The 19,740-nt window shown below is 38.7% G+C and overlaps 1 protein-coding gene across 1 annotated transcript in view; it reads left to right on the forward strand.

Moving 5' to 3' along the window:
• ENPP3 (ectonucleotide pyrophosphatase/phosphodiesterase 3) overlaps positions 1–19,740 on the forward strand; it is a 93,612-nt gene that overhangs the window by 56,555 nt on the left and 17,317 nt on the right. Inside the window, exons 15-19 of the mRNA XM_025382382.1 lie at positions 7,191–7,257; positions 8,781–8,868; positions 11,325–11,503; positions 13,157–13,208; positions 15,187–15,341. Of these exons, the coding sequence (XP_025238167.1) occupies positions 7,191–7,257; positions 8,781–8,868; positions 11,325–11,503; positions 13,157–13,208; positions 15,187–15,341 (541 nt within the window). The remainder of the gene's footprint in view (positions 1–7,190; positions 7,258–8,780; positions 8,869–11,324; positions 11,504–13,156; positions 13,209–15,186; positions 15,342–19,740) is intronic.

Consider the following 19,740-nt stretch of genomic DNA (forward strand, 5'->3'; position numbering starts at 1 on the left):
ATTTAATATGTATGAATGTAATGCCAGGGGGATAGAATGACAATGGCAATACAGTGGCTAAGAGATGTTTGACAAAGAAAAAGGAGATGACACTTTGGAAGGCCGATGTGCACAGGTCACTTTAGGCCCGGAGTTCGAGACCAGCCTGGCCTACATGATGAAAAAGAGAAAAAATTTATAAAAATACAAAAATTAGCCAGGCATGGTGGCACAGTAATCCAAGCTACTTGAGAGGCTGAGGCAGGAGAATTGCTTGAACCTGTGAGGCGGAGGTCGCAGTGAGCCAAGATGGCACCACTGCACTCCAGCCTGGGCAACAGATCAAATTAGTATTTGATTCCATCAAAAAAAAAAAAAAAAGGAAAGAATGGAAAGGAAAGCAAAGGAAAAGGAGATGAAAGAAGACAAGGGACAAGGGAATTAGGCTCCAACGTTCAGGATCAGGAACTGGGAATTTGGCTAAGCCTATTCTACAAAATAACCTGGAAACCTGTTTGGCCTGAGAGTGCAGTTTCACACTGGTTCACTAGATGGCGCGGACCCCTCTCTTTGGGATCAAAGTTCATTAACCCTTTGTGTACTGTGGCTCAGGACATATTCTAGAAAGTGTTTTCCTTAAATATGTGAATGAAATTAAGCTCTACTAATACTATATACAATTTTTAGTAACTTAGGTATGTAATATATAAATAAATATATGTCCAAGTTGGGGTGCATTCTGCAAATATTTACTGGTGAGAGTCTAACACCAAAGAAGTTAGGTCACTGGTACAGGAGAAAGGGCTATAAAGTGAGAGCTCACCCACCCAAATACCTCTGGGTATCATGCATTAATACCCAATCTCAAATGGTAAGCTGTTTATTCTTTTAAAAACCAGCACTGAAATGTTAAAAGAACTGCAACCCAAGAGTTCACAGTCAGGCTCCCCACCTGGCTAGGTTGTGGGAACTAGGAAAAATTAATATCTTAGAGTCTAATTTTTCTCATCTGTAACACAGGATTAGCCTAGTTTTATTAGTTTCTTGCCATTAACATACGAAGTAAACTAATTTACATCAAAGGAAATTTTGAATACAGCCTTAACTAGAGAGCAAGTGAAGAATCTAATCTGGGCCAGGCACAGTAGCTCATGCCTGTAATCCCAGCACTTTGGGAGGCTGAGATGAGCAGATCACAAGGTCAGGAGTTCGAGACTAGCCTGGCCAACATGGTGAAACCCCATCTCTACTTAAAAAATACAAAAATTAACCAGGCCTAGTGGTGTGTGCCTGTAATTCCAGCTACTCGGGAGGCTGAGGCAAGATAATTGCTTGAACCCGGGAGGCGGAGGCTGCAGTGAGCCGAGATCGCACCACTGCACTCCAGCCTGGGCAACAGAGCAAGACTCTGTCTCAAAAAAAAAAGAATCTAATCTCATTAAATCCTGGATTCACTCTCTCCAACTCTTAAAACACAAGCCTCTGGCTACTTATTTTCTAGTGAAGGTACATCATCTTTAGTATAATGTGCATTATTTGATAACTAGGTTAGATCCCCTTTGCACAATTATAGCAAATTTCAACAGTTTGTATAATCTATTTTCATCATCATCATCATCATCTTTATTTTGCCTAAAATGTGTTAGATTTTACTAATTTGGGGAAGCCTGATGTTTTGATATAGTAGAAGTATTAGTAAAGTGCTTTTTTAAAATAACATGAATATTAGCTTTTTATTTTGGAACAGCAACTGACAAATAAATTTCAGGCACCTTTTTAAGAACTAGAGATAACCAACAAAACACCCAACCAAAGGATCTTTGCCCAGGTAGGAAGATAACAACTATAATCAGGTGGGATAACTATTGCACAAGTACAAGGCTCAAGGAAGCAAAAATTACAGACCCAGCTGTGAATGTCAAGGAGCATCAGAGAATGCTTCCTGATAAGGGTGGTTGCTGACTGGGTTTTGGAAGACTCATGATGGGACAGGATACACGTTGCCATACAGCAGGTCTGCCATGTACAGTCTGTGGGCTGTACAGTAGCATCCTGCCAACAAGGTGAGTGGGAGTGGAAATGGAATCTTTGCTCAGCTCACCAAGCCTTAATGGGGGCTGCATTGGCAGGAGGAAGGGGATTCGTTATTGTTGTTGTTGTTGTTGTTACTGTTTTTGCCAAAAGTGCCATCTGCTTGCCAAACCTTGAACACTGCCAGGCTGCATCCTTCAAAAGGCACCTTTTTTTCTCTCAATGATCTGCCCAGAGCACCCTTTTTTTTTTTTTTGAGATGGAGTCTCGCTCTATCGCTCAGGTTGGAGTGCGGTGGTGCGATCTCAGCTCACTGAAAGCTCTTCCTCCCAGGTTCATGCCATTCTCCTGCCTCAGCCTCCTGAGTACTACAGGTACTACCTCCTGGGACTACAGGCACCCTCCACCACGCCCAGCTAATTTTTTGTATTTTTAGTAGTGACAAGGATTCACCGTGCTAGCCAGGATGGTCTCGATCTCCTGACCTCGTCATCTGCCCTCCTTGGCTTCCCAAAGCGCTGGGATTACAGATGTGAGCCACCGCACCCGGCCAGAGCACCTTTTTAAAGCCAGCAGTAGCTCTAGGGCAAGGAAGGGTAAAGAGAAGGAGGCAGGTTTCCAGATGGAAGAACTAGATTCCAGCAGTTGCAAGTAGTTCTGCATTGCTGGAGCACTGAGTGCGTGAAGCTGTCATGTGTACAAAGGACCTTATCTGAAATGGCAAAGGAGTGTGACTTTGATCTTGAAGAAAGTAGGCCGTTGGTAGATACAGGTGGCTTGAGGTGAATACAGGGATATCTGTATTTGGAGAGTTCCTTCGAGATGCTACATGGACGAGGATGGTCTAGCACAGTGGTCCTCAACCCTTTAGGCACCAGGGACTGGTTTAATGGAAGACAGTTTTTCCAGGGTCAGGGCGAGAAGTGGGGGATGGCTTCAGAATGATTCAAGCGCGTGACATTTATTGTGCACTTTATTTCAGTTATTATTACACTGTAATATATAATGAAATAATTTTACAACTCATCATATTGTAGAATCGGGGAGCCCTGAGCTTGTTTTCCTGCAACTAGATGGTCCTATCTGGGGGCGATAGGAGACAGTGACAGATCATCAGGCATTAGATTTTCATAAGGAGTATACAACTTATATTCGTTGCATGGGCAGTTCACAATAGGATTCATGGTCCTGTGAGAATCTAATGCCACTGCTGATCTGACAGGAGGTGGAGCTCAGGCAGTGATGCTCACTGACCCACCACTCACCTCCTGCTGTGTGGCCTGGTTCCTAACAGGTGTGGGACCATGGCCCAGGGGTTGGGGACCCCTAGTCTAGTGTGAAACAGGGAAGCCTGTTAGAAAGGTATGTAGTGATCCATTCCTGGGCACGATGGCAGCCCCAAGGGAGTCCATGAAGCCACGGGGATGGTGAAACTGTATATAGTGCATCACCGGGAAGGTATTATGGTTAACTTGGAAGCCACAGTTTCTAGGATAGTCTTGCTTTTATCATATTCTGTCTGACGTTTGTTCTCATTAGAACATAGGTTTTTATTTCCAGCAGTGTTAAATAAGATTAGGGGTGTGGGGGGGGAGGGGTGTGTGTGTGTGTGCATGTGTGTGTGTCTGAGAGGGAAGATTCAGAAGTTCTGAAGGCAGGATGATCAATTCGGGAACTTGTTCAGGTCAGAGGATCCAGCTTAGAATGGTGGCAGTAGGCCGGGCATGGTGGCTCATGCCTGTAATCCCAGCACTTTGGGAGGCTGAGGTGGTTGGATCACCTCAGGTCAGGAGTTCAAGACCAGCCTGGCTAACATGGTGAAACCCCGTCTCTACTAAAAATATAGAAATTAGCCGGGTGTGGTGGCAGGCACCTGTAATTCCAGCTTCTTAGGAGGCTGAGGCAGGAGAATAGCTTGAACGGGGAAGTCGGATGTTGCAGTGAGCCAAGATCACACCATTGCACTCCAGGCTGGGTGACACAGTGATACTCCATCTCAAAAAAAAAAAAGAATGGTGGCAGTTACAGAGGAAAGAAAAGAACAAACAGGAGAGATACCGCACAGGAAGACAGGACTTGGCAACTGATCTGGCATCAGGAGAGAAGTCTTGCTCATCTCCCACCTGTGCCATCACCCAGCTGTGGTAGAGAACCCCAGCCTTGATTTCAACTGTGTTAATTAGACATGGGGAAGATAATGGAGAATTTGTTCCAAAATATTTCATATAGGACTTGGAAGTTGAGCTAACTTATGACAGATAAAATCAACTCATTCTCCAAGTGCCAGCTGTCATTGTTCCATATGTAACTTCCAGAGCTAAATTAATGATTAGACATGAACATGAGGAGGTAGAGGGCAAATTTCCAAAGTTTTTACTTGGAAATAAATAGAAATTAGAGCTTTTCAAACAATGTTTTAATCTTTTCCTTCTGAATGAAATTTTGCAATATTTACTATGGTTTTTAAATTGAGCTGGATTAGGAGATGGAAATATTTGTAAAAACTAGATTTTTCTGAAAATAGAAAAATAACCATAGTATGAGCATTAGAAAATTTACCAAAAATCTTAGTTCAAAAAACCTTTTTCTTTCTTTCATTAATGAACATTCTAGCTTTCCACACAGAATTTAAAACTTAATTACCTCCTACTAAATAATTCCAGTAATATTGGAAAACCAAATATCTATGCAGTAAGAATAAAAACATTTATTTATTAATAATTTAAAAAATAGAGGCCGGGCGTGGTGGCTCATGCCTGTAATCCCAGCACTTCGGGAGGCTGAGGGGGGCAGATCACTTGAGGTTGGGAGTTCGAGACCAGCCTGACCAACATGGAGAAACTCCATCTCTACTAAAAATACAAAATTAGCCAGGAATGGTGGCATATGCCTGTAGTCCCAGCTACTCGGGAAGCTGAGGCAGGAAAATTGCTTGAACCCAGGAGGCTGAGGTTGCGGTGAGCCAAGATCATGCCATTGCACTCCAGCCTGGGCAACAAGAGTGAAACTGCGTCTCAAAAACAAAAGAGAGATGGAGTCTTGCTATGTTGTCCAGGCTGGTCTCTAGCTCCTAGGCTCAAGCAATCCACCCACTTTGGATTCCTGAAGTGCTGGGATTACAGGTGTGAGCCACCATTCCCAGCTGAGAATAAAAACACTTTTTAAAACCTATTGTTCGGGCTGGGCATGGTGGCTCACACCTGTAATCCCAGCACTTTGAGAGGCTGAGGTAGGTGGAACACTTGAGGTTAGGAGTTCCAGACCAGCTGGCCAACATGGCAAAACCCTGTCTCTACTAAAAACACAAAAATATTAGTTGGGTGTGGTGGTACATGCCTGTAGTCCCAGCTACTCGGGAGGCTGAGGCAGGAGAATTGCTTGAACCCAGGAGGCAGAGGTTGCAGTGAGCCAAGATCACACCACTTTACTCCAGCCTGGGCGACAGAGCGAGACTTAGTCTCAAAAACAAACAAACAAACAAAGAAATAAAGCCTATTGTTGTCATAGTTTCATGCCAACAATTTTATTGAAATTAACTAAGATAAGGACATGAAGTGACATCCTTAGGGTATCAAACGTAATTTCCTTAGGAAGCAGGACTTGTCTTGCTTTCCCCATTCCAGGTACTTACCTGGTGTCTCTTTTCTTCGCTCTATTGGGTAGAGTTGAGTGAGTGTGGCCTGGTCAGAGTTGTGATTTATTTTTTAATTTGTGATTTATTTTTATTTTCTATTTAAACTGAATTAGAGTCAGTTATGAATTTTTTAAATGTTTTTATGTTTAATATATTTTTAAAAAACACTAAATTACTGTCCTGTCGTTAGTCGAGTTTGTAAAAACAGAAACCCTGTGGTGTCTGTGTGTTTGTGTGTGTGTGTCTGTGTGTGTGTGTGTGTGTGTGTGTGTGTGTGTTTGCCGTTGGGGTGAGAGGTTGGGGTGGGGAAGCAAATGAGAGAAACCTTTTAGGGCCAGCCTTTGGAAATAGGAGTCCTTTGTTCCCTTCAGAGACCAAATTTGACCCAGTATAACACTGTTGCTTTAAAAGATCTAGGATTATTTATTGCTATTTTCCAAATATGAAAAACAGCTACTTATAAAATTTTTAATACTGCTCAATTCAAAACAGTATTAAAATGTAGGCAAAAGCGAATTAATTAAATTTGAAAAGTTATTCAAATAATAAAGCAACAGCCTATGGAAGAAAATCACAAAGGTAAACATTATATAATAATAGTCTCTGAATTTACGGAATATACTAGCTTCTTTTTACCAAGTACAGTTATGTGTTGTATAACAACATTTTGGTCAACAACGAACTGCTTATGTGATGGTGGTCCCATAATATTATAATACTATATTTCTACTATAACTTTTCTATGTTTACATGTACTTAGGATATACAAATCCTTGCCATTGTGTTACAACTGCCTACGGTATTCAGTACAGTAACATGCTGTACAGGTTTGTAGCTAGGAGCAATAGGCTAGACCACATAGCCCAGGTGTATAGAAGGCTGTACCATCCAGGCTTGTGTAAGTGTACTCTGTGATGTTTCCACAATGATGAACTTGTGTAAGAATGCATTTCTCAGAACATATTCCTGCCCTTAAGCAACACATGACTGGATTATAATTAATTTGCCCTGCCTATTCTTTATTCATGCTTTCATATTATTTTCCTAGACATCTTCACTGGAAAACAGAAATTGCTATTTTTCCCCAGTTGCAAAGATTTATTCCTAAAGCATTGAAATGCTAAAATAACATATTAACCAAACTATTCTTCAGCATGTAGTCGTTGATGTGTAAAGGTACACATGGGCTTGAAGACAAATTCACTTTTTAAAAAATCTGTACCTTTATTACTAGCTTTTGGTCAGTATCTATCAGTCAGAGACTTTTGAATTCTATTTATAGATCCTGGAATTTTCCTTTCTTCTCTCATACCCTTCTGTTTGTTCCATTATGGTTATGAATTTGAGCATGAAAATAAATATATTTATTTGTTGTTGATATAAAAATTTACTTATTCTATTGTTGATAGAAAAATATATTATTCTGTTGCTGATTAAAAATTTACTTATAAAAATTTTACAGAAACTATATAAAATTCATTAAAGCTTACAATATGATCTCATATCAATATATTGATCAGTATGTAATAATATTTTTTCTTTATAGGAGTAAATCAAATACAAATTGTGGAGGAGGCAACCATGGTTATAACAATGAGTTTAGGAGCATGGAGGTAACTTACAGTTTTTTTTTAACTTTTATTTTAAGTTCAGGGGTACATGTGCAGAATGAGCAGGTTTGTTACATAGGTAAACATCTGTCATGGGGGTTGGTCATACAGATTATTTCATTACTCAGGTGTTAAGCCTAGTTACTGCTTTTTTAAAACAGATGTTTATTGCACACCTATTTTATCATAGGCAATGTCCAAGACTCTTGAATACATCTGTGAACAAAACAGATTAAGATCCTGCCCTCATGAAGCTTTTATTCTAAGAGGGGGATACAGACAGTAGGAATAATAAAATAATATATTATTTGTTATGTCAGATGATAAATACTGTGGGAAATAAAGAAAAAGTAAAGGAGAGTAAGGGAGAAATTGGGAGTATTTGGGGGTACCCTGGGGGCAGTGAGCAACGTTAAATAGGGTGGAAAGAGTAAGAGTCATTGAGTTGACATTGAGCAGACACTTGAAAAAGGTAAAAGAATTTGCCTTTCAAATATTCAGGAGACAAGTGTCCCAGGCAGAAGAAACAGCCACTGAAAAGGGCCAAAATTGGGAGTGTGCCTGAGTCTATGAGTAGAAGGCAGCTGATAATCCCCCATAGGTAAAGCTTTGCAACCTGGTTATCTCATCTACTTCCATTTGTCACACACAAACACACACACACACACTCCTTTCCAAATAGAAAAAAAAATGTGTTAGGCCTTTTATGAATATGTTTCTTTTTATTATAACATTGCCATGGTGAGTTATATCTTTTTGTAAATATTTGAAAACAATCTCTGGAGAAAGAGCTTTACTATTACTTGGGGTACTATATAATAGTTAAATTAATTATTGCAAGAAAAATCTATGCCTCCAATTCTTTGATGATTATCTTAATATATGTATGTATATACACACAGACCTGTTACCAAAACATAATTGCTTATCTATGTTTGATATTTTTCTTCTAATTGTTTATAGTCTAAAATAATTTGATCTGTTATAAATAATACAATCAAGTTAACATTAATTAATTCAGTGTAAACCAAAATATTTAGGTCTTTTTATCCCAAAAGTGAAAGAGAGAAGTATAAGTGGATCAGGAAGTTAGACTTCATCTAAAAAAAAAAAAAGTTAACATTTTTGTATCATGTATTAACATATTTGATTAATGATATGAAACAGTATGAAAAGATAATATGATGTTATATGATTAAATTTCTACTAAATATTGTGCTCATATTGCAGAATTATGCTGATACTGCTTGTGTGCTATTGTTTGTATTCTCCTACTTTATTGGTATATGAGGTGCTATGGAGGTAGGTAGAGATAGAAGTAAATATAGCATTGACTATATTTGATTGGGATTGGTACAACATTACAGGTGGCAAAATATGAAAATCATTTTCAAAACTAAAAAAAAAATCCCTACAGAGGCCTAATACAAATAGGAGAGTAGTTACAGAAGGAAAATTGTGTCTCTTCCTATATTTGGTTTTGAATTTAAATGACATCTAATAATAATATGACTATTACCACCTAGGCTATCTTTCTGGCACATGGACCCAGTTTTAAAGAGAAGACTGAGGTTGAACCATTTGAAAATATTGAAGTCTATAACCTAATGTGTGGTAAGTATATTTAAATAAGTTTGCCAACAAAATATGGATAGTTTTAAATATATGTAATTTGAAATTGGTAGCAAACTGAATCCCAGAGCCTGGATGCTCTGTAGTGAGAAGGCAGACAATAAAAAAGATGAGGAAGAATTATTCATTATTCAGACTTATTCAGCTGTAAGAGTGAATTCTTTTTGTTTTACTAGTAATGATAAACTTTATTTTTTATTTATTTATTTATTTTTTTTGAGACGGAGTCTCGCTGTGTCACCCAGGCTGGAGTGCAGTGGCACGATCTCGGCTCACTGCAAGCTCCGCCTCCCGGGTTTACGCCATTCTCCTGCCTCAGCCTCCGAGTAGCTGGGACTACAGGCGCCCGCCACCACGCCCGGCTAGTTTTTTGTATTTTTAGTAGAGACGGGGTTTCACCATGTTAGCCAGGATGGTCTCGATCTCCTGACCTCGTGATCCACCCGCCTCGGCCTCCCAAAGTGCTGGGATTACAGGGATGAGCCACCGCGCCCGGCCAGATAAACTTTATTTTTATTTTTGAGATGCAGTCTTGCTCTGTCACCCAGACTGGAGTGCAGTGATGTGATCCCGGCTCACTGCAACCTCTGCCTCCCAGGTTCAAATTATTCTCCTGTCTCAGCTTCCCAAGTAACTGGGATTACAGGCGTGAACTGCCAGGCCCGGCTACATTTTTTTGTGTTTTTTTGTAGAGATGGTATTTCACCATGTTGGCCAGACTGGTCTCGAACTCCTGACCTCAAGCGATCTGCCCACCTTGGCCTCCCAAAGTGCTAGGATTACAGGCATGAGTCACCAAGCCCAGCCAGTAATGATAAACTTTAGATCTCAGAACACCAACCTTTTCTGTTAGTTAGTTACTAGATGATAATTTAACTTAATAAAACTTAGGTAAATAATACTTCCAACTTTTCAAAGCAAGAGAAACATACCTAAAAACCCAAATATTTTCTTGTAATTACAGAGAGAAGCTCTCTGGCATAAAAATATGGGGAAAAAGTCCTAGCTGGATAGACACTTGTTATCATACTCAATGTTAGAAAAACCTTAAAGCATTAGGATTTTAGGAAGCCTAACCTACCTTCTTACCTGCGTGCTTGCTGCAGGCCATTGTATTAACAAATCATTTATTTACCCAGCAAGGCAATGAGTAAGCTGCAATTTCACTGTTAGCTTTAGAAATTTGGACATAAACATGCTTACAACTGTCTCTCTTAATCTTGTCATTGCTTTGTGGTAATTGAATGTGACTTAGAGACCAAAAGGTATTCAGTTTTGTTTTTGTTTTTGTTTTTGTTTTGAGACAGAGTCTCACTCTGCCGCCCAGGCTGGAGTGCAGTGGCCGGATTTCAGCTCACTGCAAGCTCCGCCTCCCGGGTTCACGCCATTCTCCTGCCTCAGCCTCTGGAGTAGCTGGGACTACAGGCGCCCTCCACCTTGCCCGGCTATCAGTTTTTAAAATGGTGTGTTGTAGCCTTAAAAACTTACATTCTCGGCCACTGCACTCCCGCCTGGGCGACAGAGCGAGACTCCGTCTCAAAAAAAAAAAAAAACAAAAAACAAAAACAAAAAAACCCAAAAACTTACATTCTTGATCCGCACGGCTAGGTTTATGGTCTGGACTCTCGTCCCTTTGCAGAACTGGCTAAAAGGAACTAGATAGGACTGCAGTTCCAGGAGCGATCTGTTAGTGGCAGGCAGTCGGCAGGAATTATTTAAAAGGCTATGTTGGTAAAATATTTATGTTTCATAGAAACACACAAACATGCAAATTATATGTTTCTATGAAACATACAATTGTATTTTGTATTATATATTTTCATAGAAAAAAATGAAAAAACCTCTCTGAATATTAAGCAAAATTCACTAGTTCCATTTTTTAAAAGTGTCTATCTTTAGAGAACTTTAATATAATTAAATGTACTATAAGGAAGATTATAAATTATTTAATTTATTTAAACTTGTTTTTATTAAGAATATAGCTTTTTATGCTAGAAAATCATGATATGCTTATGAAACAAAGTGGTGATTTAAGGAAGCTTTTCTTTGGAGAAACAGAAACCGTTCATGAAAGTTCCTCTGGTTCTTCTGCAGCAACTGTTCCTATTCCTCATTTATTTCAAGAGATGGGGTTTCAGTGTCTCCTAAGCTGGCCTCAAACTCTTAGGCTCAAGCAAGCCCCTTGCCTCAGCTTCTTGAGTAGCTGGGACTACAGGTGCATTGCTGAACTGGCTAGTTCTATTCTTTAGCAAGATTAGTGTTTGAAACCATGGAGAAGAAAGTCAGTAAACTGAATGGCATATGGAGTACATAGCTTCGTTACAGCAGAATTTATTAAAGGGAGTGAAAGAGTAGGTGTTTGTTTCTTTCTATCTCCCATAAAGGAGTTGTTGCTTTCCAGTATAAAGCAACTTTGAACTTGTTTTTTCAAAAAACAGATCTTCTACGCATTCAGCCAGCACCAAACAACGGAACCCGTGGTAGTTTAAACCATCTTCTGAAAGTGCCTTTTTATGAGCCATCCCATGCAGAGGAGGTGTCAGAGTTTTCTGTTTGTGGCTTTGCTAATCCATTGCCCACAGATAATCTTAGCTGTTTATGCCCTCATCTACAAAATGTAAGTAACAACTTCAGGCATCCATAAGAAAGTAAAGGGGCAAGTTATTCTTAACCTGGGTAGCCGACAACTGGGGTAGCAACAACCAGGTTTGTGTTCTGCCTTGGATATTTACTTAGTAAATATATGTGGTTTCTCTGAACCTTATCTGGAAGCAAGAAGTGAGAATGCATATATTATAAGATTAAGTATGGAAATATGCTTTGTAAACCGGAAAGCACTATTTGGTAATTGTTAATGTCATTATAAACTAACTGTCCTTCACCATTCAATACAGTAATCTTCGAGCTCTCTCCAATTATCCTTATAAACCATTCTTCCTGTGGTTTATGAATCAGATGTTCATGCCTGATTATTTAGAGCAGAAAGAACTGGGAGGGTGTAGGGACTGTAGCCTGCTGTTTGACACACCCACTATGGTAGGTGCCACAAGGTATTCCTTTGGGTAGCAGGGAAGAATCTGGCTGACAGTTGACACTGGGAAGGTCTTTTTAGTAGATCAGGCCCTCGGATGAGTTCAGGAGCAGGACTTCAGATTCCAGGAGACTTTCAATAAGGTGAGGTTTCAGTACTAGGAGAGGCCCAAGGGCAAGGAGTCATAACAGCAGCTCAAAATATAAGGACCAAGCCTACCTGTGAGAATCAGAGCACCTGGATGGGGTTGAGATTTCAGAGTGAAATTGGAGCCCAGTTATCAGGAGTCCATCAAGCTAAAATTAATGTCCAGGGTCATTTGATGGCAAGTTCCAAATGTGTTTGTAGAACTAAATAAAAACACCTGCTGCCTCAGGTAAGAATTTTTCCTTATAGTCAGAAGTAGGTGAAGACATCACAATCTCTATTCTTCAAAATAGCATTATGCCACAGAAATAAATAACCAACCAAAGGGGCTTTACGGGACAAAAGTCTAGCAAACTTCTCAATGAAGATCAAATCCACAGCAAAGATCAGAGTAAGGGTGTGGGTTTCCTACCTACTGCTCCTGATAACCTCAATCAAACTGCCATTAAAAAATAATAATAACATTACTTAGTGGGTATGTTGTTTCTCATTTTAGAGATAAAGCATGCTCAGAGAAGTCAGATAAATTGTCTGAGGCCAGAGAAGCTTGTTCTATCTGACCGCAAACCTCAAGTCCTATGTGAAGAATGCCTCTTGCTATTCAGAGTGTGGTCCCAGGACCAGCATCTGCATCACTTGCAAATTGGTTAGAGATGCAGAATCTCAAGCCCTACCCTAGATTTCCTGAACCAGAATCCATATTTTAACAAAACCCTCAAGTGATTGTATGCATATTAAAGCTTAAGGAGCACTGGGATGTTGGCACCCAACTTAGTCATTGATTCCAGCAGTGATCAGAATGTTTTGCCCCATTATCAATTATCTTTTTGCAAATTCTCTCTCCCTCCCTCTCTCTCTCTGTCTCTCTCTCTCTCTCTCTCTCTCACACACACACACACACACACAGTGCAGGGAGCAGTAGTGTCTCTATATTTCTGAATAGTGGTAGAATCAGAATCTTAAGTTAGTCTAGCTTCTTTGGCAGTATAACACTAAATTCATTACTACAGAGATAATCTTGATTACCCTTTAAAACAGGTACTGTTACTTTGACTTATTTCCTTCCCTTTCCCATCCCTCGTTATCTTGCAGAGTATTCAGCTGGAACAAGTGAATCAAATGCTAAATCTCACCCAAGAAGAAAGTAAGTCAATAGAAAACATGTTAAGTATTTGATATTTAGACCTAACAAAACACAACGTGGCCCTTTTAGGACTCTCCAAAATAAGCTGATAGAGGTTCCTGAACATAAAGATTTGATTGCCAATATACAAAAGGTAAAAACAAAAAAAACAAAAAAAAAAACAAAAAAAAAAACCTCACAACAGATACAATGACAACAGTATAAGCATGGGGTAGTTCCAGCGGTTCCAGGAACAACAAAACAAATTCCTTGAAGCGGTTGTGACTCATCTGCAGTTCTCTTATTTCCTTTCCTTAGATGTAAGCAGACTGAGCTGCCTGGGTTTGAGTACTACCTCTGTGCTTCCTGGCTGTTTGATCTGGGGCAAATCACTTAGCCTTCCTGTGCCTCAGTCTTCTCATCTGTAATAACTGTACTCACCTCATGTAGTTGTAAAAATTTTGAAAGTTAATACATGGAAAGAGTTTACAATTGTGCCTGGCCTGTAGCAATATTATTATTACCTGTTATCTTTTAAGTATTCTTGTACTAAACTCACTCTGTTTCAGTTTCATCGCTTATAAAATAGGGATACCTACTTTATAGAGTTGCTATCAAGATTACATGAGTTAATATATTTTCCGTGGTCTACAGGTAAGAGCTCAGTAAATGTACTAGTTGTTTTGATAATCTTATAATCTGCCAAGTGTTATTCCATGGCATGAATAGCCTGCAGGTTTTTTTATCCATCACTAATTGATGGATTTTTAAGAAGCATACAAGTAAAAGTAAATAAATAAAATAGAATGTTGTTTTAGTCCATTCCAGTTGCTATTAGGTTGGTGCAAAAGTAATTGTGTTTTTTTCTATTAAAAGCAATGACAAAACCCAGCAGGGCATGGTGGCTCATGCCTGTAATCCCAGCACTTTGGGAGGCTGAGGCAGACAGATCACTTGAGGTGAGGAGTTCGAGACCAGCCTGGCCAACATGGTGAAACCCCCATCGCTACTAAAAATACACACACACACACAAAATTAGCTGGGCATGATGGTGCATCCTTGTAATCCCAGTTACTCCGGAGGAGGCTGAGGTAGGAGAATCACTTGAACCCAGGAGATGGAGGTTGCAGTGAGCTGAGATCATGCCACTGCACTCCAGCTTGGGTGACAGAGCAAGACTTGGTCTCAAAAGTAATGGCAAAAACCGCAATTACTTTTGCTCCATCCTAATATAACAAGATACAATAGACTGGGTAGCTTATAAACAACAGAAATTTACTTCTCATAGTTCTAGAGGCTGGGAAGCCCAAGATCAAGTTGCCAGCAGATTTGATTTCTGATGACGGCCTGATTCTTCATAAATGGCCTTCTTCTCATTCTGAGCTCATATAGTGGAAGGAGTGAAGGTGTCCCTAGGGTCTCTTTGATGAAAGCTCTAATCCTGCTCATGGGGGTCTTACCTCATGACTTAATCACTTCTTAAAGGTGCCACCTCCTAATACCATCACCTTTGGGATTAGGATTTCAACGTATACGTTTTAGAAAGACATAAACATTCTAAGACATAAGTTTATAAAATTCCAACATCTTCCCTATGACAATTACTAAAGTAGGTCATCTTTGTTACAAAGTATGTACTTTTGACTTTGAAGGTTTTACCTCTTCATGTACATCCTCTGAGCTGTAAAATATAAGGAATCACAGAGGGCAGGCTTCAGATCCTTGCTTAGGCTCTTGCTTGGCCAACTTACTTATCTAAACCTTAGTTTTATAATCTGTAAAATTAAGTAGTAACACCACTATTATTATTATTAATAATAATTACACATAGGATTGTTGTAAGAATTGAAAGAGGTTAAATATGTAAAATATTTGTTAAGAGTACTTGTCATATAATAAGCCATAAGAGTGTGGTAGTTATTATATGGGTAGTTATTACATGCAAAGAAGCATTTGCTAATTTCATGAATCTTTTTATTTTATGTTATTTTAATTTTAGTAACAGCAACAGTGAAAGTAAATTTGCCATTTGGGAGGCCTAGGGTACTGCAGAAGAACATGGACAACTGTCTCCTTTACCACAGGGAATATGTCAGTGGATTTGGAAAAGCTATGAGGATGCCCATGTGGAGTTCATACACAGTCCCTCAGCTGGTAAGTTCCTGAGTCCACTGATCCATGCAGGCAAGAAATATTTATAATCCTTTCATGTTCTAAGAACTGAATTTTGTTTTGCAGTAGAGATTCAGAGGGAGGGAACTCATTGGCCTATAGCTTGTAAGACAATGTGCAAGTATTACATAAAGGTTTTTATAGGTGCTACATGGGTGCAAAAGAGGAACACATTGTGTTTTGCCTGGAGAAAATGGAAAATGTTTACAGGCCAACTGGCCAATTGGTAAGGAAGGTAGAAAAGGACAGAAGCAACAGAAGTACGGAGGAATACTATTCATTTAACATTCCCCATATACATCATGGGTGCACATAGAAGGTGATGATAACTAGGCTTTGTATTTATTTGATTATTTAACAAGTGCATTACTATTTGCTGTGTGTTATAGTAGGCACAAAGTGAATAAGGCATAGTTCTTCTCTGAAGGATCTGGAACTCTAGTAAGTCAGACTAGACTTACATGGACAAATGCATTATGTCAGAGATCTCCAGGCTAAGGTTGAGGTCCACTTGTTTAAAGCCCCCGCCCTCTTCACTGTCTGGCAAACTCTCTTGCACTAAGTAGTACCAGGACAGTTGGCTACCCTTCAGGAAGAAAAGTAGATCCCTACCTCACACCACATACAAAATTAAATTGCTGGTGAATTTGTAGACCTAAATAGGAATAGCAAGTCCATGTTCCCTTTGTGCATATCTTTATGATCTTGGGATAGAGAAGGCTTTCTTGGGAGACAAGAAGAACAACATTAAAAATGCAGAGGAAATTGATTAATTACACTACATAAACATTAATGTATGACAAAATAACAAAGTTGTAGATGGAACAATATATTTGCATTGCACATAAGAAACAAGTTATGAGTATCCAGAATAGTAATTTGATTCAGAATAGCTAAAAAGTTTTCACCAATCAACAACAGAATGACAAGCATCTTAGTTACTACGTGAACAAAGGATAGGAACCAAGCAATTGAATCTCAATGGCAATAAGGAAAATGTAAATTAAAACAAAACTTAGGGCCAGGTGCAGTGGCTTATGCCTGTAATCCTAGCACTTTGGGAGGCCGAGGCAGGCAGATCACCTGAGGTCAGGAGTTTGAGACTAGCCTGACCAACATGGTGAAACCCCATCTCTACTAAAAACACAAAATTAGGCATGCGGGGTGGCATATGCCTGTAATCCCAGCTACTTGGGAGGCTGAGGCAGGAGAATCGCTTGAACCCGGGAGGTGGAGGTTGCAGTGAGCCGAGATTGCGCCATTACAGTCCATCCTGGTAACAAGTGAAACTGCGTCTCAAAAAAAAAAAAAAGTAACAAAACTTAAAGTATGCCAAAAGTCAGTCCAAACACTCCTCTGGGGCAGGGATGATTTTATTTAATATATCCTCAGCACAACAGAATTGCCCAGTAAGTGCTTATTGAATGAAATGCATTGAATGAATTAACCACAACCATTATTTTTAGACTTTTAATGACAAAGCTATACCACCAACCACACGGGTAAATAATCAGGGAGCTGTTTTTGTAGAGAAAATCTTAGTATTTTAGATCCAGAGACTGATGACAAACTTATAACTATTACTGTTTTTGCTAAGAGTACCACCGCTTTTATGGAAAGGAAATATTGATTCCATAGGTTTACCTACTCTTCCTATTCCAATTCAAAATTTTTGGAGAAAAATGAGTGTATTTTCCTACTACTAATTAAAACTTTGTATATTCTGAAAGTCAGTTCTGTTGCTGTCAGTGGTTCAATTGTGGTCACTAGTAACAGTACTAATGTTTGTTTGCCAATGTGGGAAAATATTTTACCAACAGTTACCTGAGTTCATATGTATGGTTGGTGGCAACATTACTTTCTTAATATGCACAATGTTCAATTCGTGATTTTCTTCAACATACAACATTCCTTAAAATAACTTCTATTTTGTTACTGTTTTCGAGAGGAGTGGCACACTCAGGGTCAGTCCTATTATTTAATTTTCTATTTTGAAAATTCCAAGTATGAGGGATTGTGTGGCATTAAAGGGAATGTTTATGTTTTTAATACTTTTCCCTGCTGTCTTGCATTCTTGAATTTTTATGAGCTTCGGCGGAAACCAAAGGCGGAGAGATTCTAAGTGGGCTCAGGCTAGGAGTTTAGTACAATTCTTCTTTGTTATTGTTTTAAAACTAGCTTCTTTGTTACCAAAAGTTCCTGTCCTTTCACTGATCCCACAGAAGTACTTGTGTATTTCTCCCTCCATGTGACAGGATGGAATTCTAGCAATTTTCTGCTTTCTAATTCAGAAATTACTCTGTTAGTGTGTTGTGGTTCAAGAAAATTACATACAAGGATGTTTTGGGATTCACATAAAAATGTTGTAAATCAGCTCTGTGTTTCAAAAAATCAGACTTTAAATAAGCACTTTTCAGAACATGGACCCAATTGGCTTGAGCCTTTAAGATTTGTGGAGCTTTTGTTTTTCTGTGGTTTTGGTGGGTTTTGTAATTTTTGTTGTTATCTCAGAAGAGTTCTGGGGAAGTAGTTGTGATTTGAAATCATGGTCCTAGAACAGCTGATTCAAAACCATTAAGGTTAGTCAGGATGTACATAGATTTTGCTTCTGGGCCTGTTCAGAAGGAAGATATGAACTAGTGTTTCTGTTGCTAGGTGAAAAACTGAAAATAAGAGCAAGAATTGTGATTATTGTTTAAAATAGGTATTTCAGAATTTAATATGAAATCAAATTTTTCAGAGTAGAAATCTAGTGTACTTTGAAAAATGCCTCTCTCTCCCCCTATGTATCTCTCTCTCTATTTACCTACCTATAGTTATATGTCTGTCAATCTACACACATAACTCCCATATCTTTCCATGTTAAAAAGCCTTTTTTTCTTGTTTCTAAAGATTATTTTGTGAGTCTTTAAAACAGGGGCATTATTGTGTGTTGCAAACATTTTTGAACTATGAAAAAATTATTTTTCCCTGTAGAAAATAAATCATACAACCAAATAATTTAAAACATACATAGTCATTATCCTTACCGTAAGGCAAAATTGTAACTATTTAATCTTCAAACAAGTAGGTTTTAGCTTGTACATTCAGCCTACAGGTAAGAAGCATCTGTAACTTCAATAGAAATAATTTTATACTCTATTCAAGTTCTACTTTGTTTCAATGCCAGACTAAAAGTACAAGCAGCTCACGTTCCTGTCTATACTCATCCTTTACTTCTCCAGAAATATTTTGAGAGCTAAGAAGTTAATATTTTATCTGAGTGTCTGAATTCTATTTATTGCTTTCCTGACTTTCTATCCTGTTGCTTCAAAAATTCCAGGGAACTCTGACAGGATGGCAGGATTGAAGCTATTTATGTGTGTGGGGTGGTGGTGGTGGTGGTTCACTAAAGCCTTCTTTATTATAGAAAGGACCTTCCTGTACCTCCCCTCCATCCTTCTAGAGGGCTGCTTATTGCAAAATCTTGCCTGGATAAAGGAGGCCACATCCACATTCCTAATATTGATGCACTTTTATTTGAGGGTTCAAGTTTGGTATGTAAGAAATAAATCTTAAGATTTTCGGTTAGCAAAAAATGTGACTTTTGTTTTTAGTACTTTCTGGCTGAAGCTATCCCAGTTCATTTCCCCCAGCCCAAAGTCTAAGCTACTTTGAGAACATGATAAATATTTTGACCAACTAAGTTGTTTAAGCACAACTTTTACAGCCACAGCCTCATTAAAAATTACAATAGACTTTCTTTGTTAACATTTTTATAATTTTAACTGTTAAATTTAAGCATCTCAATTTCCTTACATTATGGAAAATCCATATAGGGCTACATTTATATACTGTATATTTCTTCAAATAAAACTTACTAATGTGAAATGTTTGAGTACAACGATAAAGATGTGTGTTAGGAAATATCAAACTCGCAATATACCAGGGGTCTATGGGACCAACTTGGTCAGCAGTCACTATTCCTTATTCTCCAATTTTACAACATACTTATGTGGCCCTTATACCAAATGGAGAAACCTGGTCACTTAGAACTGTGTACTATGATATGTTTTTGAAAGAATATAAACAAATGCTTTTAGCTTTCCAGCTCTGCCACCTGAAGGAGAGTGAAATAAATGGTGAGAACTCATCCAACTCATTTAGCACAAAGGTCTTCGTTTTTCTTGGTGTACTTCTTGTTTTGGTGGACTATATCACTCAGGAGCTTCCTGAGAAAGAAAAAGGTGAAGAGAGATTCTTGAGAGTTTGTGGGTCTCAACATGTTTTTACTCTGCCTATATACTTAATTAGTGTTTTAGCTGGTTTCCGAATTTTAGAAATAATTTTTCTTCAAAATTAGTAAGACAGGCCAAGCGCAGTGGCCCACACCTGTAATCCC

The sequence above is a fragment of the Theropithecus gelada genome, chromosome 4 (assembly GCF_003255815.1).
Source record: "Theropithecus gelada isolate Dixy chromosome 4, Tgel_1.0, whole genome shotgun sequence".
In the NCBI taxonomy this organism is placed as follows: Eukaryota; Metazoa; Chordata; class Mammalia; order Primates; family Cercopithecidae; genus Theropithecus; species Theropithecus gelada.